The sequence below is a fragment of the Rhipicephalus microplus genome, unplaced genomic scaffold, assembly GCF_043290135.1.
Source record: "Rhipicephalus microplus isolate Deutch F79 unplaced genomic scaffold, USDA_Rmic scaffold_49, whole genome shotgun sequence".
NCBI classification, from domain to species: domain Eukaryota; kingdom Metazoa; phylum Arthropoda; class Arachnida; order Ixodida; family Ixodidae; genus Rhipicephalus; species Rhipicephalus microplus.
In genome coordinates, this window is record NW_027464622.1 from 1270967 (window position 1) to 1297514 (window position 26548).

General features: G+C 42.0%; 1 protein-coding gene across 2 annotated transcripts in view; it reads right to left on the reverse strand.

Moving 5' to 3' along the window:
- Window positions 1-26548, reverse strand: part of LOC119161110 (nonsense-mediated mRNA decay factor SMG7) — a 176892-nt gene that overhangs the window by 77109 nt on the left and 73235 nt on the right. Inside the window, exons 16-18 of one of the 2 annotated variants that reach the window (XM_037413448.2) lie at window positions 23671-23807; window positions 14285-14386; window positions 8045-8103 (exon numbers count right to left, since the gene is read on the reverse strand). In XM_037413448.2, the coding sequence (XP_037269345.2) occupies window positions 8045-8103; window positions 14285-14386; window positions 23671-23807 (298 nt within the window). The remainder of the gene's footprint in view (window positions 1-8044; window positions 8104-14284; window positions 14387-23670; window positions 23808-26548) is intronic. The other variant, XM_037413449.2, reaches the window with a different exon arrangement.

Sequence of the window (26548 nt, forward strand, 5' to 3'; positions counted from 1 at the left end):
CTCTCTTGGTAGAAAATCTGAGGCCCATTTCCTTAACATCATGTCTCGGAAAGACTATGGAGCATGTTGTGCTTGCATGCCTCCAGAGACACGTGGAGGATAATGGACTACTGCCTCCAGAAATGATTGGTTTTAGGGCCTCACTTTCAGCGCAAGATGCGATGCTTCGCCTTCAACACGACATCATAACTCCTAACCAGAGCGAGGATACTCAGGCAATCCTTGGTCTGGACATACATAAAGCATTCAATAACGTAGCTCACTCAGCTATATATGCTGGCCTCAACTGCATTTCTTGTGGCGCTAAAATGTACTCTTACATCAAAAGCTTCCTCACAGACCGCACAGCTACATTATCATTAGGACCAGAACATTCCTCGCCCTATACACTAGGCAGCTTCGGAACACCTCAAGGGTCAGTGCTCTCTCCAATCCTTTTTAACCTGGCTATGCTACCAATACCCAACGCTCTTCAACGTATCCCTGACTTGGACTTCTCCATTTATGCCGATGATATCACCTTATGGGTGAAAGGAGGCTCAGATGGACACATTCAAGACACCCTACAAACAGCTGTAGATATAATAACAGCACTAACATCTCAGATGAATCTCTATTGTACCCCGAGTAAATCAGAGTTACTCCTTCTACCAGCTCATCGTCGGAACAAATACGTTCCAATGATCGAAGTTCACATAAATGGGTGCCTCATTCCTAGAGTATCACGCAATCGTGTGCTAGGTTTATTTATCCAAAACAACAGACTTAATACGCACACACTCGAAGCTTTACGGAATAGCGTTGAAAACACCCTAAGAATGATAGGAAGAATCTCAGGGAAAAATGGAGGGCTCCGAGAGTCAGAGCTACTTTGTATAATACAAGCTTTTGTGATTAGTGAAATCGCATATACCCTCTCTTACCTTCACCTTAAATTAGCAGAGGAGGAATCGGTCAACACCATCCTCCGTAGAGTTTACAAATACGCGCTAGGCATTGCAATCAATAACTCTAATGTGCTACTCAAGGCTCGCGACCACTAGCGCAGGTCGCCACATTTCATCGTATACCCGAATTAACTTCATCTCACTCACCAATGCTAAATACAACATTCCCCAAAACATACACAAACAATTACTCATACCGCCCCTTCCTAAAAACATGCACCCAACATATCACACTAAGCGTAGAATCCAAAGAGCAAAAGCTCTTCAGAAAAAATTGCATGGAGCCAATGACGTGCTCTATGTCGATGCGGCAGAATACCCATCCTCCTCATTCTATGCCCCCTCTGTTGTCGACTATAACGGCAAGGCGCTCACAACGGCATCCATCATTGTCAACTCTTCGGAGGAGGCAGAGGAGACTGCCATCGCTTTAGGTCTATCCATCCCCAATATCACTACGATTGTAAGTGACTCCAAAACTGCCATACGCAACTTCAGCGCAGGTCGCATCTCATCAACTGCCCTTTCAATTCTTAAGAAACATCCTTCCACGCAAGACGTTGCTCTCATATGGATGCCCGCGCATGCTGGGTTGAGTGGCAATGAGGCGGCTCATACCTGTGCTCGAGGAATGACCGGCCGAGTGTAGGCCTCTGATGGCGTCTTAGACCATGCGGCCTTTTTCAGCACGAGAGATCGTCTTTTGGCCTTCCACGATATAACAAATCACTACCGCCTACAGCGCACTATACACCCCCCCTTACATCATGGAGCTTCGTGCTACCATGAAATACTATAGCGCCAGTCATGGACGCGTACGTTTCCTGCCCCATCTTTTCGCCATCTTATACACCCTGCAATAGACCCCTCCCCTTTGTGCATTTTCTGTCAACAAAGAGCTAACCTAGACCATATCATGTGGGGGTGTACTCGAAACCTACCACCCAATTCTCTACACATTAATAGTAAGGAGCAGTGGGAGGCTGCTATGTGCAGCTCGGCGCCCGAGGTCCAGGACCAGATCTTGGATTGGGCCAAGAGGGTAGCGGAGACTTACGCTGGGTAGGCTCCTCTGACACTCCACCACTGCACCTTTCCCTCTTGAGATAAATAAAGTTTTTATCCTCCTCCTCCCACGATACTACATTCTCCTTCTCACTTCCAAAGTTCGGGAACCCCTTGTATTTGGCATCATGCTCATCCAAATGCAGGAGCACAAGCAGCGACACATACTTCTTCCACACTGGCAAATTGTGTGCCGATTTCCATACGCCACAAAAACACGCACATTCTTTAACTTGCCTCCTTGCCATTAACTAGCAGTGCTGGCAACAGCCAATAATACCGAAGCAACTGTGCCTAGCCTAACATGAGTGCCCAGAGCATGTGCACCCACTTTAATGCGCAGCAACTCCCCTTCCTCTGCAGAGCAATTCAAAGAGGAGGTACTGGCTGCATGCACATGTTTTTTTTAATCACAGCTGTTTTCGCATGCATAACTGATCAAGGGGCTTTCTGCCATGGCATGTTTCATGTCAATGACACCAGCTCTCTGAGATGACCTCGAACATAACACAAAATTTTCGCTTAATAAATGTTAAAGGGACACTAAAGTCAAATAACAATTTATATCAGAGTGAAAGCTCAATGTATGATATTTAAAATGACAATATTATCAACAACAGTACCCTACGTACCGAGAAATTAAGGTAAATGCACAAGAACCCAAGCGACGCAGTAGGGTATTTTCAAAATGATTCCGATGACATCAGACAGACCACCTACAATTAACCACTAGTAAACAATCTAACTGCACTAAATAAAGAACCTTCCATGCATCAAAAGACGCAATAAAATGCTGCTTGTTCATTTCTGTTTGATTCATGGAAAAAAGAATCGCCAGACGTTACTATGGGGAATGGCACAAGTGGTTCAAAAATTCAATTTTCACGTGGTTACACGGGACAGGTGGTGCCATCTAGCGGGGCAGGATTGAAACAAAAGCATCTGCAATCTCGAAGCCCGTGGCAGGAAACTGATCAATGGCCGTTGTTGCTGCTGTGGCTCTCGCTGCATTCGGTCTCCTGCTACTAGCGCAGTAAAGCCGGGCAACGTTGTGCACGGCAACAGTGACGTGAGACTGTCCGGTCAGTCCACTTCTTGAGGCGGGTAATTTGAAGTGCACTAACCCAATGTGGAGCATAAAAACGTGATTTCATTTCAAAATAGGCCCTTCCTTGGCACAACAGTAACACTACAAGGTTCCTGGACCACCATTTCAACAAACAACACAGACTTAATAGTCGACTTGAGTGTCCCTTCAACTTTCTAGATTAAATTTCCTGTAATGATTTCCATAAACTCTGCCAGTGCTGTTTCCTGACAAATGAGCCAACCCCATGCCGTGTTAAATTCTTAAGGGGAGTACCATAATGTTTTTTCGAAGCTGTAGAAACACTACCGTATGCTGCTTGTACAAGAAAGGCTTACACAAAACACGTATGAAGGTTGGTTTCCCAACCTTCAGATGACCAACCCACAGGTGCCTTGATGGGGTAACAAAACTTGGCCTCAAGAAAAAGCTGTGAGCAGCCTTGGGAAGCTTTGTCTACAGTGGCGGTCAGGACAGCCAACCAGCGGACCATCCTTGCTAGAGTTTAATTTGCAAGTGACCCCACAACCTTCCCAACTAGGAAGCAGCATAGGGAGCTGCTGGGGTGACCCTTTGTGACTGTATGTATAGAGACAAGATCTTAAGAGAATGGGTCCTCAGCACGAAAAGCTTTAAAAACGTTGTGCTTCTTACAGACAACCAGTCTCGAAGACAGTCTTTAAGCAGTGTCGTCTCACGTATCATTTTTCTCCATTTTCGCCTCCCCTCTTCCTTCCTTTTTTTTTTGTAAGATCTTTCTTCCATCCCGCCCCACTGCCGTGGTCTAGTGGCTAAGGTGCTCGGCTACTGATCCGCAGGTCATGGAATCAAATCCTGGCTGCGGCAGCTCCAATTTCTATGGAGGCGAAGATGCTGTAGGCCTGTGTGCTCAGATTTGGCTGCACGTCAAAGAACCCCAGGTGGTCGAAATTTCCGGAGCCCTCCACTACGACGTCTCTTATAATCATATGGTGCTTTTGGGACACCACATAGCAATCAATCTCTTCTATCATCTTTTATTTCCATTACTCCTTTCCCCAGTGCAGGGTAGCCAGCCGATCTGAGAACTGGCTAACCTTCCTGTCGTTCAATTTTTCCTTTCCTCCTACCGTTTTGCACTCGCTCTCTGTATTAACCCGCACTGCTAGCATATCCTGTAAATAAATGCTAACAGTTGGTTTCGATATTATAATCCTGACCAAACTGCATTGTCATTTTAGTGAAAACCTTGGAGAAGAATAAAATAAAAGGAACACCGCAAATGTAATACTAAAATATGACTGCTGAGAAAAAAAATATTTCAATTTGATACTAAAGCTAGTCCTAAAATACTGGCTCTGGATTCAATGACATTATTATAAGGTCACGACACAGAAGCATGTGCTATCACTGTGTGATGAGGCACAGTATGAGTAATCTATTCTCTACTGCCTTGTACCATGTCCACGACATCCATTGTTAAAGTACTTGACCTTGAGTTTCAAGAAACTTTGCAAGGGCTAGCAAAAAACAAGAGATAATGTGTATAAAACAATCAAAGCTGACCACCTGCTAATGGCAACAGGCAGCGCTGACTGACACTACTATGTTTAAATACACATATACCCTATTAAGTGGACGGGGGGACGACCGCCACCGTCACTCAGTGGTAGGGTATCGGACACATTATTCAGTCGCAAGTTGGGATCCTGCCGGTAGCAAGTTATCTTTTCGTACACTTTTCTTCCTTCAGATTTACGCTACAACTAGTACTTCTAATAACATCCCCTACACTTCTGTTAGTGTAGGGGATGTTATTAGAAGTACTAATTGTAGTGTAAATCTGAAGGAAGAAAAGTGCCTCATTAGGAAGGACTGTGCCTCATTATCACACAGTGTTAGCACATGCTTCTGTGTCGTGACCTTATAATAATGTCATTGAATCCAGGGCGAGTATTTTAGGACTAACTTTAGTATCAAATTGAAATATTTTTTTCTCAGCAGTCATGTTTTAGTATACATTATGCAGCTAGGAGTTCACAACACCCTAGATGAGATCATTGAAGCCAAAGAGACTGCACAGCTAATGCGCCTGTCGTGTACGCCGGCTGGTAGGAAGATTCTGTGCATTCTAGGCCTCAGTGCGGCGCTCGTAGAGGATCACAGTCTTCAACTACCGAATGAACAGCGTACTGCCATCCAGGTCTCTCCGTTCCCGCGAAACGTCTATCCTCAGCACAACGTAGGAAGGCGCCGGGCTAGGGCCATCACACTTCTGAAGAACATCAGGAACGATCCTCATTCAGTGTGTTTCGTCGATGCCGCTCAGTACGGTTGCTCAGATAGGTTTTCTGTTATTTCTGTCAATCATATGGGTTCTATTATCAATGCTGCGTCAGTTAGGGGCTCAACTCCCTCAAGAGCCAAACAGTTGGCTGTAGCCCTTGCCCTTTTGGATGACAGTAGATCGCAAATCTTCACCGACACAAGGTCAGTGGTCAAGGCTTTCGCCTCTGGTTCCATCTGTACTGAAGTATTTAAACAACTTGAAAATAAGACACTTTCTCCACATACCATTACTTGGTTTCCTGCACATCTCGAACCTCTACTGAACTCTCAAGTAAACCTGAATGACACTGCTCACTCCCGGGCGCGCGCACTAACCCTCCATGCTGGGGAGGACGTAGGTCCGCAGGTTGGCAGTGAGATGTTCAGGGACGCTTTACTTACAACATTCAGTGAAGTGGCTAAACACTACAAGTTGAGTAGGCGGTCATTTGCTCCTCCACACAACAAGTTGTCAAGACCTTAGGCCATCACGTTTACAATGCGCCAGACCAGGTCCTATCCAAGCCTATTTTTCCTCAGCATAGTCTCCTCAGAAGCTTTTGACTCTACTTGTCCCGATTGTGGTGAGGTTAGTGGCTTGGCACATATGCTCTGCCAGTGCCCCTCGTTAAGGGGCCCAAGTCTGCTCACAGAAGAAGACTGGGACTCTGCCTTACGAAGTTCAGAGTTGCTACCACAACTACGAACTGTCCAGAGAGCCCACGATGTGGCGGTGAAACTAGGCCTCCCCATTCCTACGTGGGAGCGGCCCGCGACGTTGCTCTAAAGGAGCAGCGCTTCTCAAGACCCAATAAAGTTCTTTGTCTGTCTGTCTGTCTGTCTGTCTATACTTCTGTTAGTTCTCACTTTGTGTCTAATAAAGATAACGGGCCCTTTATTTTGACTCCTGCGAGTAAAAAATAAATTATGTCAACATGACATAGCTTATCTTAGTGCCTACAAGGCAAATGACTAGCGCATTATGCCAAAAAAAAGTTAGAAATAGAACTCAAGTGAGGCATCAACTGCAAGCAACATACAGTAAAGGAATATGCAGCACCAGCATTTCATGGCATTGTTTGCTGCACACAATGAACTGCAGGTTTGGTGAAAGTAAAATTTACCGCTATGACAATATCCCCTTCAGCAGTGGTGACTATGTTTGTGTACGCAACTCGTACATGCTAGTTGTATCAGCGTGTGGCCAAAAGAGAACAATATACATTTTTCATTGTTGATGAACAGAACTTTCTGCATTGTCAATATGACTTGACCTCAGTGTGCTGCATATGACTGTAGCCAATCACTTTGATGAAGGCACTATAATGTTCAACACGCCCTTCGACGTGCCGCGTACCAGAACAAACGTCAAAAGCTAATTACGCACACACTCGGAGCCTATGGTTTCATTCTTTTTACATCAAAATGACACATTACTGACTGCTGGACAATGAGGTATTCTGTTACATGCTAATAACAATTAATTGCTTAAGCTCCCACAAAAAAAAAAACATGACTTTTCTTTGTTGGAATGTAATATTGAGTGCCTTGGAATTACGTTATGTGAATGTGACTCATTCGTCGACAGTGCACCATAATTTGTGCCTGAAGCAGATATTTTAAGCAGATGTTACGCCATTGAAGCTTACAATGACGGATAAGTCAACCGGAAATCTTTCAGCACTACTGGTGTTATAAAATGCCACAAAATCTGTGTTTAGATTGGTTCTCCACAGCAAATGGGATAGTACAGTAGTCAAATCAGCTATCCTTGAAGTAACCTTAAAGAGGCCCTGCAGCATTTCCAAGTAATTATCGAATCGCTTCATTAAAGAAGCTTACTACCTCATGAATCAACACGGAGATGAACTTGATTTTCGTCACACTGTTTTCTTTTTCTTGCTAGATGCACACTTCGTTTTCACTGGGAGTGTGCAGTTACATTACGGCATTCCTCAACGGCCTTGATAGGTATGTAACTAATGATGCTCAAATCAGCCAATGGCTATTATTTGCACAAATGGTGGGGTCATTTGGGTTTATGGCATCATTTTTAGAAAGAAGAGCAAACGATTTCCAGCTGGCTTTGCGACCTGCGGCATGCAGCCTGGAATGGTGAATTCGAAGCCGCATGCTGCTTTTGTGTGCGCTACAAAATGCTTAGACATTGTATAATGATGAAAAAATTATGTTTTACGTGCCATGTTTTCCTGCCTGTTTACTTTTATTATGCACCGAAGCAACAAAATCATTACTTGTTATTCAGCCTTCATCCTGTATGTTTCTTCCCTTGTGCTAAGTGTCCTTTGCACTGTTTCTTACCTTTTACAAATGCGTGACTCATTAGCGAATTCAGAGGGGGGTGGGGCATTAGGGACGATTGTCCTCCCCCCAAATCTCTGTCAGCGCCCCTCCCCTCAATCCAGTGCTCGTAGTCCACCTTTTATCACCAATTAGGACAAACGAGTGAAACCACTGTGGGCCTACATTAATAGTACTTGCGCTATGAAGGTGTTTTAATTGCCTACTGAATCACACTTTTGCGCTATCTACCTTAAAACATTCATGCTCGTGGCACTGAACTGCATGAGACCACAAAATAAGCTTGGAAAGAAGGGTGCCAAATGCAAATGCTTACGGAAAGTGTTGGTGATGCCATGGCTTCTCATCAACATTGTGGTTACTCTGACCTGGTATCTGCAATGATGAATAAGAGTAGTGACATAATATACTTCTATATATACCTAATAAATTAGGAGCCAGAAATACTCGAGTTGAAAACATTAAAAAATTAAGAAAAGCAGTACAAAATATAAATGAAAAATAAACCACTGAAGAACTGTTTGATTAAAGTCAAACCTCATTACAACAAAGTTGCATCTTTCAAGAAAATAAGTTCGTTATATTCAAAAGTTCATTATGTTATTCCTAAAAATGTGTCAATTGAAAGATTGATTTTCATTTACTTTGTTATAAATTATATTTAGTTATATTTGTGTGTTATAGTGAGGTTTGAATGCAGTATAAGTGAGTACCAACTAAAGAAAGCAGGTGTAACACATTGCAGGCAAGTTGCTGCCAAATAAACCATACAGTAGAACATTGAGAGACGTGCAAAGACACAGAGTGGTGCCACAGTTCATGCACAGGCAATGCCAATAAATAGGTGTCAAATTTTTGAAAACTAAAAAAATGCACAAAGGCATTCAATTTAGACTACGCTACTGTGAGCTCATTTTCGCAGAGATGGAAGAGTTCTGGATGCAAGAAGAGACCAATAGCACAGTTTATCCCCAATACGTAGTAGCATGCATTCGACATAAAACCCACAACACATACAGCATGCATATGACATAAAACAAGAGTTAAGCAATTAGTCACACCATGGAGCTGTACTCCAGCAAATTTAATGCCCTATCTGTTTAGGCAGTCCTTATTAAAACAAACACACACAGTGTCAAGGAGTGCTGAAGCAGCACATTGCTCACACCCTTCAATGGAGCATTGAACGACAGGCTATGTTGCCTACATGGTGGCCTTGGGCATGCAGCTGCTTCTCTGGTGCTTCTCTGACAAGGTTACAGTGTATGCTCTCAGCACATCATTAACCCTTTGAGTTTTTTTAGAAATCCGTCCCAGATTTGTTAAGTATTTTTATTGCTGAATTAAGTTAGTGGTGGTGGTAACAACTTTACTAATAACTACGGCAAATTTGTAGCTGGGCCTAGGCCGCCCTCGAGGAGAAACAGAGACTCTGCCTCCTCGCCGCCTCACAAGCTCGCTGGATGGCCCACACTTGATCCTGGAGGTTGGAGCTGCGCAGCGCAGCCATCCACCGCGAGAGACCACATTTTCTTCAGCTAAAACTGCACATTCTGATGAAACTGCAAATTGTCTAAATTTTTGGGGGCGACCATAATGTAACCAAAAATCATTTGTCTTGTTACATACAAATCGTTTATTTGTGAGAGCAAGATAAATTCAAAAAATAAAAGCCTATAGACAGTTAAAAATTATACTTTAAAATAAACAACTGTGAAGTTCATAGGTGTACAAAAATAAGTCCACGAAGTGGCATTAATTTGAAATACAGAGCAGGGGAGTCAATTTTGATAACAGTCAGCATCGTCTTGCCGTATCCGTTTGAGATTTCACTCACTCATAAACCTCGGAGTCTTAATTCTTAAGTAACTCCTTGTATGACGAGCTGACATATACTGAATCATATTCTGATTTGGCAGTCGAGCCTCCAATCTTCCGAATCGCCGCTAAACTCACTTTTGCAGCCGAGAAACTGACGTGCACTTCCATAGCATAAGCAAACCAGGTACTAGGTGAGCAAACTGAAAAAAACTTTTTAGTGACAAGCGTGTCCAGAAAGCAAAAAACGAGTCCAAAACGTATAATAATGATTCATCTTATTGCCGGCGAAAGGGCAGTGGTTTTTGCCAGTCCCTGAAAATGAAAACGCAACCACAGCAGAATCGTTTGTGTCATTCAGCACCTGCACAGAAACAGGACTACTGGGAAGGAATAAAAAAAAAGATAGTAACAAATCCGTCTCCTTTTGAAAGATTCTAAACTAGAATGCAATTAGTTCTGCAGGAGCGATACGCGAGAACCGGCCCAAGGACAAAACCGAAACTAGCCGGCATAAAGCATTAAAAGAAAGCGGAGATACATCCGTGCATGAAAAAAATTCCATGTATTCCAGAAGTGTGGCAGCACATGCCAAGCTAGAGAATTGATTAAAAGAAAACTCGCCCGCTTTAAGAGAACAGGGTGAGCTCATACCCGCCATGTATTTTAGGCAAACTTTATTAACCTTTTTCTCCCCAACCATAAAAGTTACAGTAATTATTTTACCATCATTATGATAATATGCCATTCCTCTTCTTACTGAAGCAGAATCATCCCTGAAACTTGTAATGATAATTTATGTAATTTTTTTTACTTGAGGTACCTAATTATCACCCTTTAATCGGTATTAGATGTCGGGTTAAAAAAAAGTACTTCCTCACACGAGAATAATTCTGCTTAAGTATACCTCTAGCACGTTCTCTAAGTACTGGCTGATATCTATGTTTCTAGATACAATGGTTGCTGAGAAAAAGCTACATAAGTACAAAAAAGCATGTTTTGAGATAATCATGTTTAAAGTGGAAAATATACTTTATTTGATAAGTACCACAAAATACCCGCCAATTGAAAGACATTTTTAATAGGAACCAGCCATGTACTCATCACCAATATCACTTTTTTTTTTTTAGTTGAGGCATCTGGCCTGGCGAGCCTCCTTAGTCGCCTGCTTTGCAGCCCTGTCAGCGAAGTACTGTCGACGCAGGTCAAGTGCGCGTAGGCCCTACACTGTGTACCGACCTGGCGAAATCACAAACGAGTTCAGCACATTCACGCGGGCTATGATGCTATCATTAATGATTAGAGCGTCAAGACTGTAGTTTATCAGTGTTAGATGTCCGAGAAACACGTTTTTTGGAGCGGGATCCCACACGACATTGTTGAACGACTTGGGGTTTTGAGTTTTCCCATGGATGCATTTCTCAAGTGATTCGGGATTAGCAAGTAGCTCATAAATTGGCTTAACAGCCTCAAGAACAGATGCCAGAAGGTGTTCTTTGTGAACGTACGATTCACCACTGAACTGAGCTTTATTGAATTTGCACCAGGTATCCATGTCCTTCGGGCAGAGGCTGTGGGATCGATTGGTATCCGTTGATGTGATGTGAAAATATGTTGCCCAGACAGCCTTTCGCATGTCCTCTAAGCTGACTATATTTCTTCTAATGAATAAACCATAATACTTTTGGGACTCTGCGAACAACGTGCGCAAACAACTCGTGCAAAAAGACGCCTGCAAAGCACTTTTGCCTGCAGCTAAACATTGAATCGGCAGATGAAGCACTCGTTTTCAGACCAAATACCATTACCACTGGCCCTTCATTTCGGCGCGTTTTTAGCTGCCCACTTTGCACTCAGGTGAAGCAGGCCGCCGCATAGGTTTCAAAATATGTGATTTCTAGACGAAATAATTTGAACTAGAACAAATAAATGACTGATTCTGGTTTAGAAAAGGTTGTAGATTTCAAATTGCACAAAAAGGAAAAAAAAAAAAACTATTTTTTTTTTCAACATTTTTGCTTACCCTGTCCTCTTAAACATACTGCAATGACCTACATGAAAGTCTTTGAACGTCTTGTTGCTGTAGCGGATGACATACACGTACGTCTTTGACTCTCAAAGGGTTAAATGAATGCCACAGTGCTGCACCTTCAGCAAAGCTAACATGTGCTGTCAGTATATGTGGTGGCAGCTACAAGACTTTTCAAAATGCCAGGGGTAATGCTGGTTGTGCTACAATATTGCTTATTGTTGCAAAAATATACAGCTTTCATATGTTCTCTGCAAACGACCGTCACGTTAGCAAACACCACTTTGGCAAGTGCCTATTAGGTTTTGTGCGCAGAGCAAGTGACAACTGCAGCAAGGTTTTACCCTAATTAATTGAAGGCAGTGTGATAAAGTGCACCATTCACTAATGCTAGAGGTGCAGTAGGCCAAAGCATAACCTAAACATACCTTAGGTAGAAGAAGGATTGAGTCAACTACTAGGTATTTTACTTGAGATCACTTACAACACTGTCTGCTCTAAGCTAGCAGAATCTTGAGTAGCTAGCTGTCTTAACCGATAGTGAGACATGAGTTTAAAGTGATGATTCCAAAACTAAAAAGCAGTCATTGCAATGAAAGCTGCGAACTTTATCGCAGCTGAAGAAGTGATGTCAAGTTCATGGTCATTTGAAATCCCAGTTCCTTCTTCTCTTTCACCCTCATGGAAATGTTTGCAAAGAACTTACTCCATCTCCTTAACAAACTGACAATACTCCATCTCGTTAACAAACTGTCAACAAACTGTCAATGTGCTTCAGAAAACGTATTTGGTGCTAATGTCTGAGAAGGGGAACTGGCTTCATCACCACAACACACCCATTCACAAATCCCCGATTTCAACAGTTTCCGATTTCTGAACACAACCCAGTACTTCTGCAACCACTCTATACTATACCTGACCTTGGCCTCTACGATTTCTTGTTCATAAAACTGAAAGTGAGGCTAACAAATGTATCAGTTTAGCACACTTGAGATTTGGCCGGAGCCGCACGAGGTCCAAAAGGCATGAGTTATGATTAGTATTTATATTAATATATACTTTACATGACTGAATTTCTCCAGATGTGGAAAAGAATGGCACACACACATTCCTAGGTTCACCTGATCAGAGAAAACAAAACTAGTACAGAACTTCGCAGCACCAACTCACCCTTGATATATCCACTAGTACACTTCAGTTGAGATGCGTCAATAGCTACTTACATCTGTCATAAACGACCTTGCATATATCATTTATAAAAGTGCTCTTTCATGCTGTATTTGTCACAAGTTTGCACATTTCTGCACACCATAACACTCGTATGAATGCTTAAACACTAGAGGGAAACACTTAATCAGTGTAGACTGATAAATTACTCCTTGAAATCTTTACTGCTAATTTCACCATGATAGGTTTAATAGATGGGAAAATGAAAGTAAACGCTTCATCTTTGAATTTTACACTTAAGGAACAGCACCCAAATGTGAATGTGATGTCACGAGATTTAGCCTTCAGCCTTTTTTTTTTTTTTTTCAGTTTTTGGTCCCACAAGCTGCATGATAAACCTGAAATGTGTCATGCTTTCCTGCTCCCTTAGAAACGATGCAATTCAATTTTACTAACAACAAATTGTGGAAGCCCTACCAGATGCTGTCGAAGTCTATGATGCCACGGTTGAGTTGGTGTGTGAAGCTGTATTTTTTTTTTACGTTTTGCTCAGCTTGCACCTTTTGGTTGCAAGCGTAATGATTTACTAATATGAGGAAAATCATTTGCTCACTAATGTCCCTTTAAGTTGCCTGGAGTTTCCCGATAGAGGTTTTCAAAGTGCGCAAAGTATGCTAATAATACAATAATGAAACAAATGATGAACAGTTCGTGTCTTCCAGTTCAAAAGTACTGCTCTAAGCGTTAGGCTATGATAGAAGACAGACCTCTCTAGCCAAAGATGCTCTTTGAAATGTTTAGCACACATACTGTAGACCAGTTCCTCAAAACTTTTTTTCTAGGGCCAGCTAGTGCTATGATATGCTCTTTAGACAAGAATGCTTAAGAGATGAGCACGCACTTCCAGCAACATGCTTTCAAAATGGGTAAAATTTGCCTATAATACTATCCATTTAAAAACAACATGTGAAGACTTTTCAGAGTTCACACAGTGGGAGTTGCAATAAGCTGCAGAAAATATTAAGTTGGACCACATCGTTCTCTTACTTTAAACGATTTTCCTTAAGAGCTTCATCCATGAAACATTAATTTCATAAAATACAGGAAGAGACCACCTACACCAGAAAAATCACCAAAGAATCTATGATGGCTTGACTTGGACCTTGAACTGGACTATACAGCCAAAAGCTTGTCCAGTTTTAGGAACAAAAAAAGATGCCTACATTTTCCTAGTTTCTGGGCTCTGGTTACTTTCCGCAAGAACAAGATAACAAGGATTTACTGCAGTGCAGAGATGAGATGATTGCACTTTTCATTGGCTCAGACGACAATGCATGCTATGACGCCAATGTTTCCAAGATTCAACAAATTGCTTGCGGCAGTGACACTGTGCCCTCCAGAATCGAACTATTGGCTAGTTCAAGAGCAAACCTGCGCAGCAAGTCACCTGCAGCATGTTTCACAACCTTTCATTGCCTTCTAATTGAGAGCAATAATCTCTCCGGGCAAACGTCCACAATAGAGGTAAAGGTCACCCCTCACATTATGTATAGCAGAAGACAGAGCATCAGACGAGGGACCCCTCCATCCACTATGGCTGTCAGCCAGGCCTGCATTTCGCTGCTCCCACTGCTGAAAAATAGACTGATGGCAGGCGGGGGCCATTCACAAATGTAAGGACACTGGTTCTAAGTGAACCGACAAGATACAACCACAAAAGAAGAGAAAAAAATGAAAGAAAAAGCAGCTTGAGCACAGACAGAAGTTCAATGCAACACTTACAAGAAACAAATCAGATTCCAAACTTTACTCACAGGAGTACACATTTTCAACTTGGGAAACCAATAGACTGATCTCATTGTGAGTTGCACTACGCCACCGCTACCGCAAGGCACGCCGGTACTTGAAGTACTCGGTACATTCGGCTGCATCGGCAAGCTGTATTAACAAGCTTTAGCAGCCGTATTTCGATGAATCATGATGGTTTGTTTCACGTGCTATGTGCTGAGATGCTAATAAGAAGCCTAAAGCAAGACTGATATTTCGCATGTTTTCAAAGATATCTAACTCTACAATCAACGCAGTCCGAAGGAGTGGCAAGTACCACGCTCTTCCAACGTTCAAACGCTCTTCCACGTTCAAAGTGTTCATGTGTCCAGTGTGTATAACATAAAGCATGGCAGTTTAGTAGTGCCCTAAATACAGCAATACTGCATCATAACATGCTTACTGCGCGACCAACGGACCAATCAGCGACAACAAAACTTCATGCTATGCGTGCTCAATCCTTTGCCAGGGCTACCACCGTCAGCAGTGGCAAAGTAGATGCAACGTGTTTTCAGGGCAACACATATATCACCGAAACATACCTCTTATCAAAAGCGATGACGACTGTTATGTGTATTGCTTGAATGAGACCTGTGATACAAACGAACCTTATAAGTTCCTGCTGTAGGCGTACACAGCTGCACGCCGTGCAGTGCGCAGCAAAAACGTTTCTTCTTATACGAGCGTGGACGCACTGCAGTTCCGAAGCCGTAGGCCTAGCGACGATATCGGCGCCTAGCCGTCACCCGTAGCCGCGGAGTGCACTACTACTCAGCCGCCGCAATGTGAGTGTCACCATAGCCTCTTACTGACTGATCCATCCCTTGTGCAGTAAGCAATACTTTGCTGTTCACAAGATTTCCGTGACAGTAAACTTTTCAAATGACATGTGGCCAGTCGCTGCCTCATGGATGCACTTCTATAGCCTCCTTCACGGGAACCGTTTCATAATCATTCACGTTTAACGCATCACTGTGATCGAAGACCTGAATTAACAACACAGTGTACATAAAAAGTGTAGCTTAGACAAAAAATGTGATCAAAAAGCTTGTTTTTTTTAATTCCATCTGTTTGTTTTTTTCAGCCTTTGGATCGTGAAGCTTATGAAAGTTCCTTTCCGCATAGTGTAACCTGTATCGCTCGCATGCCGACATTCACTGAAGATGATTTTTGCTCGCATGACGACAGGGACTGAATTCTTGTTTTTAATGCAGTGATGCTACCGAGGTCTGCTGATTTTGAGCAATTTTTGTAGGAGCAAAATTTGCACTTGGAGCACTTTGGAGCAGCAAAATTTTCTATTTTGGAGCAATCCTGAGCAGCTAACCTTACATTCTGAAGGAGAAGCAAGCAGCATTTACGTTCAATGACATGAATAATTATGTTGGGGCTTTTGTGAAGAGCAAGAAATATTTTTATTAATTGCAAACCTCATGACGCCAGAGATCTTAGGGGCACTCCCCTATTTCAGCTGATGATCACTGTTGTGAACAGTGTTGATCACTGTTGTGAACAGTGTTGTGAACAGTGAAAAAAATGTGAACAGACTCCAATCGTTCCAAGTTCTTCTGTGGATGTGAAGCACTGAAAATTAGATTGCGATGTCCAGAAACAGGCGTGACAAATATTCTGGTGGCACGCGTGAAGTTTTTAGTGAAAATTCCTTGTATTACGTGCTGCGCAACTCTTCAAATCAGCTACCAGCAGCGTTTCTGGAACGGACGATGTCCGCCGATGAATCGCTGCCACGCTACCAATTGAACTAGACGTCACGAGCCTCTGCGGAGAGCACGTTTCGCTGTTAAATGTATTTGCACAACAAAAGTTGCGGCAGAACCAAACATAGCATTGTGGATTATTTAGAATGCACACACTGCATCGCTCCATGCCAAATCATCCAGCGTTTTTCGGACTGTCACGAATATGGCTGAAAACATTTCCACATGTTTCTCAAAGTTACAAATTCACCCTAGTCGTTTATTTCCATTACAAAAAATTTTCCTTCCTATATATAAGAGTCTGCAGTTTGGCGCCGACTAAGCTAAAGGGCATCAAAGAGCAATTTTTTTCACAAGACGTTTTCTGAAATGCACTCAATAACATAGTACTGGTGGCAGGGTGATGAAGTAATTTAACTGTGAAAATAATGACTTATGTTTATCAATTTTTTTAGGACTTTTTGCACGAGCAATATTAAAAAAAGTTGCCAAATTCGGGATTTTTTGCCGGAAACATGGCCAGCTCAAAGAACACAAATAAAATATTTACTGGTGGCCTGTTTAACGTGCTACAAAATAAAAATACTTTAGGCGTCGAAATTATAACAGATAGTCTAAGAAAATTTGCAAATTTCACTTTTTTTTAGAAAAGCTCTGTATTCAACTTCAATAAACTCACCTTCGTAGTCAGACTAAAAATATGCGCAATACCTCATTTGAAAGCTCTATGTATTAGCTAAATAGTATTGAAAGTATTATTTTCTAAGCTTGAGAAACATTTTTTTCAAATTATGTATCTCCGCCAGCTTTTTGCCTACATAACTCAAGCGGCATTAATTCATTATTATCACTTTCATTATTATTTAGCTAATATATAGAGCTTTCAAATGAGGTATTGTGCATATTTTTAGTCTGACTACCAAGGCGAGTTTTTTGATGTTGAATACAGAGCTTTTCGCAAAAAAGTGAAATTTGTAATTTCTTTTCAGACTGTCTGTTATAATTTCGGTGCCTAAATTATTTTTATTTCGTAGCACGTTAAACAGGCCACAAGTAAATATTTTATTTGTGTCCCTTGAGCTGGCCATGTTCTCAGTAGAAATCCCAAATTCAGCAACTTTATTCAATATTGCTCGTGCGAAAAGTCTTCAAAAAAATTGATAAACATAAGTCATTATTTTCACAGTTAAATTACTTCACCACCCTGCCACCAATACCATTTTATTGAGAGCATTCCAAAAACGTCTTTTGAAAAAAATTGCTCTTTGACGCCCTCTAACTCAGTCGGCGCCAAACTGCAGTCTCTCATAGATAGGAAGGAAAATTTTTTTGTAAAGGACATAAACGACTAGGGTAAGTTTCGAACTTCGAGAAACATGTGGAAATGTTTTCAGCCATATTCGTGATGGTCAAAAAAACACTGGATGACTTGGAATGGAATGACTCCGCTGTTATTCAGCGGAATAATTTTAAATACATGATTGTGACTTTGGTGGCCCCGAGAAAAAAGGTGCACATGTTTTGATGCACATGTTTTGACAGCATGGATATCACCGGTGATACACGCTTCCAAATCCGACTTTGGCGCAGTTTGTCGCAACTTCTGTTGCTATTATCAGGATGGCGCAGTAACTTTCATTTGGCGCACTTTGGCACAGTTGGCGCAGGAGTGGGATCATTGTTTCTTTTTAATAAATACTACAAATTCAGCAAAGCAACACAACCACATCAACATGCCGAGATGACCTGGCCACATGTAAGCACTGTCGACCTTCTTTTTTTTTTCTCAACACAAGGATATGCAGTGTAACCTGAACTACAGTAACATGCACTGGAGGCCTGGACTCAAGTTTTCACCACGTTGAATTGTCTCATGGGCCAAGGATTCATGCCAAACGCCAAAACATTTGAAGAACACAGCAAACAGCCGCCCCAGTAGTGCCCCGAGTATTCCAACTAAGATGGCGGCAGCACCACTCTTAGAAACCCGCGCATGCGCAGATCATCTAGTGAGATCGGTCTATTGGCGACTTTTGACAAGGTCCACCAGGCCCCAATGGCCAGTAGGGAATCGGATGAGGGGATTAACAAGGGAGCTTTATTTTATTTGAATTTGTTTCAACTCATCCTTCTTTTTACCCACATCATGAAAGTCTAAACCATCTAAAACCATCAAAACCATTAGCAAGCACCCAAGCACTCTAAGTAAGTTGCCTATGGACAAATACGGTTAAGATTTTTTTTCTACCAGCTCATGTGTTCCTGCAAAAACGTTGTGTTTCAGCACCAATTACTGGAATTACTATCAACTGTGATCGCATAATGATAAGTTTTCTGGATGCCTTGGCACCATGTGGCCAAGAAAACACGAGTCACACAGAATCTGCAGTTGAAGCCGCCTGCAGCAGCAGCTTATCCACACCATTCGCTCACCAAGGTGGAAATGCCAGCGTGCACTCATATTCTTTTTTTTTTCATCTGAAAAGTTAATGAGCCATAGTGCTGCCGAAAGTGTACTGCACCAGCCATACACTTTCAACAGGCCATAACCGAAATGTGAATTTGTTCCTTGCCTCCTCTGTAAGCTCAGTTATATTGCCACCAGGTCATTACACTCCCCGCTATACCTGAAAGGGGGACGAGGGTCTTAAATAGCACAAAATTGTAAAAAATGCTGACTTTTGAAAATTGCGATTTGAGGTATTTATAGTCGAAAGTAAGTTTTGGAAAAATTTTATATTATGGCAAAGTACTATTTCTTTTTGTTAAAAGCTTGATATGTAAAATTACAAATATTTTTTAAACTGGAAACAATTTTCTTGGCATTGTTATTTTTGCGAAGTGAATCTGCCTTACAGAAATTTTGAGCAAGTTTTTGTGAAGATATCTAAACAAACTTCGTACCATTCTTTCCCGTAGCACTTTAACTACAGGCTAAAGCTTCTTTTTTCAACCTTGATAGAAATGTTATTACTTATTATATGATAAATACCAGCTAATTACTGGAAGCTTCTTTTCATTTTCCAAGTTTAAAGTTATTTATGATTAAAGAAATAGCCATTTTGACATCTAGTTTCTTTAGCCTGTGGGATGAACCTTTTAGATGAAATATGTAGTTTTGAAAACTAACTTTTTTTATTGCGAGTTACCATAATGACCCATAAGAAAGTGCCTAATTATAATGCAGAAATGTCATTACTTTTTTTCTAAATGAGATATTTGAAATCTGTTTGCAGATATGAAATCTCCTTTTAATAGTATGCATGCATAGTAATTTTCATGACAGTAAGATAATAAATAAAAAAACTTGTTTTTTTTAAGACCCTCGTCCCCCCTGAAGTCACTTCCACCACGACTATGGTGACACACTTCCCATATCTTAAGGACGCGCATGTGGCATTGTGCCGTTGGAAGCATACTGCACGGTTTTAGCAGACAGTGACAGAAATGTCTTTCTTTGCCACCTTTTTCATTCAGAGTGGTTTGAGCGTGCATTGTTTGCTGAGTCAAAGCAGCCAACTGTCACCATGCTGGTTCAACAACCTAGGTAAGTCATTGTGCTCAAGCACTGCTCGCACAGCCAGCAGTGGCCTAGAGAACAGCTCACTCCTTCACTGCGCACCATCATTCCGTGTCATTCCAAAGCCATTTTGAAGGAATACACACAGATAACCGCATAGGCAACTAGCACATCTTGTTTTAAAAATTATGCAGTGGGTGGGGCGAGAGAAGAAAGCTTTTCATGACGGCATTGTGTTGAGTGCTCATGCTTACAGAGTGAACTTGTGTAGATTCAGGCGCATAACACTATAGGCTTTTGTCAATAAGAAAATGGTAACTTCAATTCATACTCCAACAGAACGAATATTTTCCACTCACACACTATGCTTAAGATTACGTGGATAACTGTGTAGGCTAATAAAACTATTACACGGCAAAGCTTTCAACCAGATGCAATATTCTCAGTCTAAGTCAGCATTCAGTTTTTTTTTATACAAATTTCTTGTTCTGGGTGCTTTTGTCCTTGATATTAGATGAGTACTCAGAACATCATACACATGTGAATGCTTTTTTTGCAGATGTGCTTAAAGGGGTCCCAAACCACCAAACCACTTTTCCGAGTAATGATTGATTGAGCTAAGTATCAGAAGAGCTATTTGGGCTAGTTGGTTGAATTCCATGTTAATAGGGGTTGCAGCGCAAGCACGAAAGTGCTGAAAAAAAAGCGTAGCGGAATGCGAGGAACGGAACACTCGTGTTGTCCCTCTTTGCCTTCTGTTTCTCACCTTCCATTATGCTTTTCTTTCAGCCCTTTTGTACTTGGGCCGCAACCCCTATTAACATCGAACTTAGTATCAGAGTATCGCCTCACAAATTGACTGCTGCAAGAATTTTTTAAATCCATCAAGTATGGGTGGAGTTACAAGGATTGGTCGTATGCTTCAGGCATTTTCTCTCTTGTCTTGATGCGCAAGCTGGAAGCTACACAGGGATGAACGAGAAGCTAGATCATGCATGTCCTGGCTGAGCTCACCACGAAATGTGGTCACCTGGTGTTATTTGCAGACTAGTGCACATAACACCCGTGTGAATACCGAGTCATTTCAGCACACTACAGAGCACAGCACCTGGCATGTGGTGGCACCATGTGGCAAGAAGGGCATCTGATTTACACCCCTCTTAATTTATGTCAGCTATGTCACCAAATTTCAAAGCACAATGTACTTTACAACTTGTAACTTTCACCTTACTGCTATTCAAATTTTGCTACTATTGAAAGCAGGTGCCACTTCATCTCAAACCAAAGTGACTTTACATATGCCTAGTTCGAATTCTTTAAAGTACCGTAAAAGCTCGTTAATTTAAACCTACCATTAATTCAAACCGTCATTCTTGTCCTGGCACAGCCCTGTGTACTTTTATGGGGGGGGACTCTCGATGATTCGCACGCATCAGTATCCAAAACGGCCAATTCAAACTTAATGCCCCTGGTTTTCATGGCTGCTCACAGAAGTGAGCCCCCAGTGATCATAATTTGCAGCACAATCAAAGCAAATTTGCTTGAGATGCAAAACAACTAAACAGCAGCATTTCTCAGCACAAGAGGATTTGGGCATTGTACTGGTGCTCTTTGGCTAGCTGCAAATGATACTCATGGGGTCATGACAGAACTGCAAGCAAATTACAATTACATTATTTTTCTGGCTGATTGCATTGCCTCTGCCATGTAATGAACATGTTTTGGAGGATAAACAGGGCCATGCATGTTTATTGTAATATATTTTGACATAAACAGCTCACTCCTTACATCAGTGCTTCTTCTTGGCATATCAGTGACTGATCAATTTATTTATATCTGCTGCTGGAGCTCTATGAACGTAATCTACGAAATCACCTGCCACAAAGAAAGCAGCACCTAAGTTGCGACAACTAGCCTAGGGGTGGCTACTGTGGGTTCTGCCCACGTAGTGTGGCACGATGTTCGTTCATTGTAGTGCCATCCGCAAATTCAAACTTCACTTTAATTTGAATAATTTTATAAACCCCTTCTAGTTCGAATTAACAAACATTTACTGTATTGTGAGATTCAGTTGATGACAGAAAAGATCATTTTTCTTTATGTTATATACATGCTATTGGAGCTATTTGATTTGAAATTATTTGATTAAATCACTATTCGTTTAGGCTCAATTTGCCCATACCTGAAAACCAATGTTCTCATTCTTACTCTTCAGCATATCCTAGGTGACCCAGTATTATTTATAACAAGCACAGAATGCAAATGCACCATAGTGCCCCACGTGTTATTTTTATGTGCTCGGTTTAAACCGAAAGATATTGTAAGCAATACTCGGCACAGATCATGTCTGAGAGTTCGAAAAGCTTCACGTTTATAGCAGATCATTTTGTTAAGGTTGAGCAGCGGACGTAAGAGTGTTCAAGAGATTGCGTGACCACCAGTGATATGGCTCGAAAGGTCAACTCGTAATGTATAAAAGAGAGTGCGTCCCAAAGATGATTATTTTTGTCGATGGCCAACAATCTGTGCGCTGATATCTGTGCACAGCATGTATTGCTTGCTGTAATTTGAGTTTGCATTTTACGGTCACAGGTTCAGCCAAATAAGGAGTTTCACCTTGAAGATGCTGACTGCTCCAATCACCCACATTACTACCCAATGAAAATATGGAAGAAACATTAAGCCTAACTTCACCCTTGCGTGAAAATCAAGCAAGCATGTGCTGGAGAAAGCCGGAGATAGTGTTGTACACGAATGTTTGGGCTTGATGAGTTCAGCTTGTTTTCTATCCCTAAAGGGTTAAACTGCAGTGACAAGATGTAACATGAGAAAGCTACAAGTGCCAAAAGAAAATATAGAAGAGAAATAGGAATAGCAGCTTTTCCTGTATACTGAACGTGTTAAAATTCGTTCCCATGATTAGCTGGACATGCTTGAACACATACCCATGTTTTATGGTTAGCCATACTGTTAATGAACCTGTTCACAGCAGTTCATAAACTTCAACATAACTACAGCAATAGCTAATGAACGGCATTAAATCACATATTCTAGTGTTTTGCCAAAAACACATTGCTCGCACAAAGTTCACACACAAGCAGTATATTAGTGATTCAGTAAGGAAACAAATACCATAAGTACCGAGCAAACTTAACACAGGCAAATTTTAGACACAACAAGCAAAGAACAAAACACAACCCCATTCACAGCAACCAGAGCAAGGATGAAGGGTAATAATGCAATAATTGAACTTTTTAAGTCATAATCTCGGGGGGGTGGAAGTACTAAGCACGACACATCAACTGACAACAGAAAACTTACTCTTGCTGTTACGAGAAGCCTGAAAAATGAACAAACTTGCGAATATGAAAGAGATGTTGCGACACGGAATCGCAGTTTCAGCACTAGATTGGGGCTACTAAGTCGTACATTTTCATGGAATTTCCTCCCCTTACATATGCTGCAACATCGGTTTAATTCGTGAATCACCAGTTGAAATGCCGATTAAAACTTCCAATGAAATTGCTAGCAAAGTCACAAGCATAATTTTTTTTGCAACTGCTCCCAGTCTTTTCGGGCTATTTTTTCTTCAGGCCAATTTATTCATATTGAATGCGAATATGTAGGACAAACATGAAACAAAGAAAGTATGAAATAAGAGATGAAACCCAAATCAGGTAAACAACGGCCAGCACTGGCTGTTAAATTTTGATTAATCTTGTTTGCAGTGCAACTTCCGTATCAGAGGTACCCATGGTTTCCACTGCATGCTTAGTTTCTTTCCAAAATGTGAGTGGCATTCTGCTGTGCTTGTTTTGCCTACTATGCCTAGTCCTGCATAAGAAATAGTTGTGGTAGGGCACCTGCATAGCCACGTTACGTGTTGGTCGCCGGTCCTTGATTGCAGTCGTCCCTTTAACGCCCCTCTTCTCTGGCTCCCCAGCCTTGACTGTGTGGCCATCAGTCTCCAGCTTGAAACGCACTTCTGAGACACTCTTCTCTGATAGTAAAGATACCAATTACACTGGTAAGAAAGGGTATGAGTTAAAAAAAATACTTCAGATTTTTTGATGTTGTTTTCCCACTCTGTAATGCTTCAACAAAACTGAGCACCAAAGTAAGACAAAAAACCTTTCACTTTTATTTGGCATAGAGCGTGCATTAGTATTTAAAGGGGGGGGGGGGGGGTGAAGTACTGAAATGTTACTTCAGTAAAAACTAAGAGCATTACCATTCTGTAACAGCTTTTCTGAACAATACTTACAGATGAGAGTTTGTTCCAGTGCAACAAAATTCACCACCATGTCACGCATTAAGTTTATGTAAAATATTTTGAGGCATCAAAAATGTAGCAAATAGCATAGTACAATTGATACACTCAGCAACAGTGCCACATTGTTAATGCAGTCAAACCTCAGCATAATGAAGATATACAGTCGAATCTCATTAATTCAAACTCGTTTAATTCAAACTTCCGGTTAATTCGAACTCACGGTGAGGTCCCGTCAAAGCTATGTGTATTTCAATGGGCGAAAACACCCGGTAATTCGAACGCATAAGCACTTGCGACGTATAATTCGAACATACCGCGCTCCCAAAATGCTGTCAGCACCCGCCCAATCCCGCAGCGGGACCTGTGACACCTCAATGATGCGTGCGAAGAAAAAGAAAAGGGAAGAAAAGGCTGCTGTAAAATGTTTGCTCTCTCTCAAATGCCGATCTGCGACACGCCTGTGTCACGCTTCTCCCTTTTCCGTCCCCGCCATGTAAAGACCCTTCTGCTACCAATGCCACGTGCGAAAACAGAGAGAAAAAAAAAAAAGCTGTCGCGGGGTCGAATGAATGTGTGGTTGAAGGAAACAGGCACACTATCTTTTGCAGCCCTTGCCCCTTGCAGGAGCACAGCTCTGCGCCTTGAGGGGGGGGGTCTCTCACGTGCCGGTGCCACACTTCCCCCTTTCCTGTCCCTGCCAGGTAACCCTTCTCCTTTCAACGACGTGCGCGAAGACTGGATTTCGTGCCTACCGGTTGTGCCCCCCTGATGTCTGACGACAGCGCAGCTCTGGCCGACTGGCTCGCCCTACGCCATCTCCTGCCGCCGAAAAGAGCTCTCGCTGAGTGGTGCCCCGTCACAGAGGAAGGAAAGCGACCGTATCCATCTTTCCTATCTCCTCTTTACTTCTTTCATTTTCTGTCGTTCACTGTCCCTGCGCTTCGCTCTCTTCTTCCTCTCTCTATCTATTTACCTTTTAATCCTATCCTTTTAATCCCTCCTAAACCCCATCCCTCGTGAGCTACTGTTGAAGTGTCGCACTCTGATGCAGACAGTTACGGGGCACACTTTTCTCTTCTTTTCTCCTTAAGAATCACATCAGAAAAAAAAAAAAAAAAAGCTGCCGTGGAGAGTTGGTTTTCTCTCAAATGCCGATCTGCTTCTCTCTGCCTCTCTGCGTGGAGACGCTCCTCCTTTCTCGTCACGTGCTGACCATGCTGTGGCTCCGCTACGCAGTCGTTGTTGTTCATCTTTAGAGAGTATCGGCGCTGGACATTTCCGCGCGCAACTTCTCTTTCCAGGAGAATGCTAAAGCGGAAGTAGAAATGCTATTGCTGAAAAAACAACAAGAACGTTGGCGTCTCGAGCAATCTTTTTTAGCCTGTGTGAGACGTCGTGCATGTACGGTAGTACGACAGGCCGGCTCTTTCTGACGCTGTTGCGCTTATCTGGTTTGTTGCCTCGCTTCATGACAGTGACCAGCTTTTCCGCCACTGAAATAAGAACGTGTGAGGGGTAACCGGCTTTGGTGAGGCGCTCCACTTGCAGAGCAAAGCTGTGGTGTACCATGTGGGGGCAAGACTTCTTTAAGGCGTTGGCAAGGCAGAGGTTAGCAATGCCCCGCTTGACCAATTTAGAGTGAGCTGAGCCGAAAGGCAGAAGTGGCTTGCCGCTTCTTGGTTCATACATCCAGCAAACATGTCGGGGTTCTAGCAAAAACTTCAAATCTAGAAATTTCAGGTTGTTATCAGTGGGTAATTCATACGTTAGAACTAATGGTTTCAGGCACTCTCGGAAAACAGTCAACATGTCAGAGAAAATGGTCTGAAAATTTTGACTGTCACATTTCAACAACACTAAATAATCATCAACAAAACAGCAGACTTTAAAAACCACAGAGTCATCAAGTTTGTTTGACAAGACATGATCATGATGTGCTAGAAATATGTCACTCAGAATGGGTGCCAAGCATGAACCAATACACACTCCACTTTTTTGTAAGTAGTTTTTGTCATCCCTTGATACAAAAGTGGCCTTCAAATAGAGGCTGAGTAACTCTAATAAGCTGCTGTTATGAATTCCAGTGCGCGTTTAGAACGCTGATGATCCGAAGTTGTCTATGGATTCCTCTACACATTTTAGTAGTTGATCATGCGGCAAAGAGTAATACAAGTCCTTAATATCCACAGACATTGCCTGGAGTCCTGTGTTAGTTCGCCCAATAATGTCAATAACAGCGTCAGAGTTTTTGACCAAAAAAGGGTCGTCTATTGTTAAATTTTTTAGCTTTTTTTGCAAGAAAAGTGCTATTGACTTTTGTCAGGTCCCCCTTTCTGTTACAATGACCCGCAAAGGGTAGTCAATTTTGTGAGTTTTCGCAGAAAAGAACAAGTCCAGGCTAAAGCGTGCGAAAACTCTTGCCGGGGATCCGGGGCTTCAGAAGCTTTCAAAGGCGATAGATAGCTGCA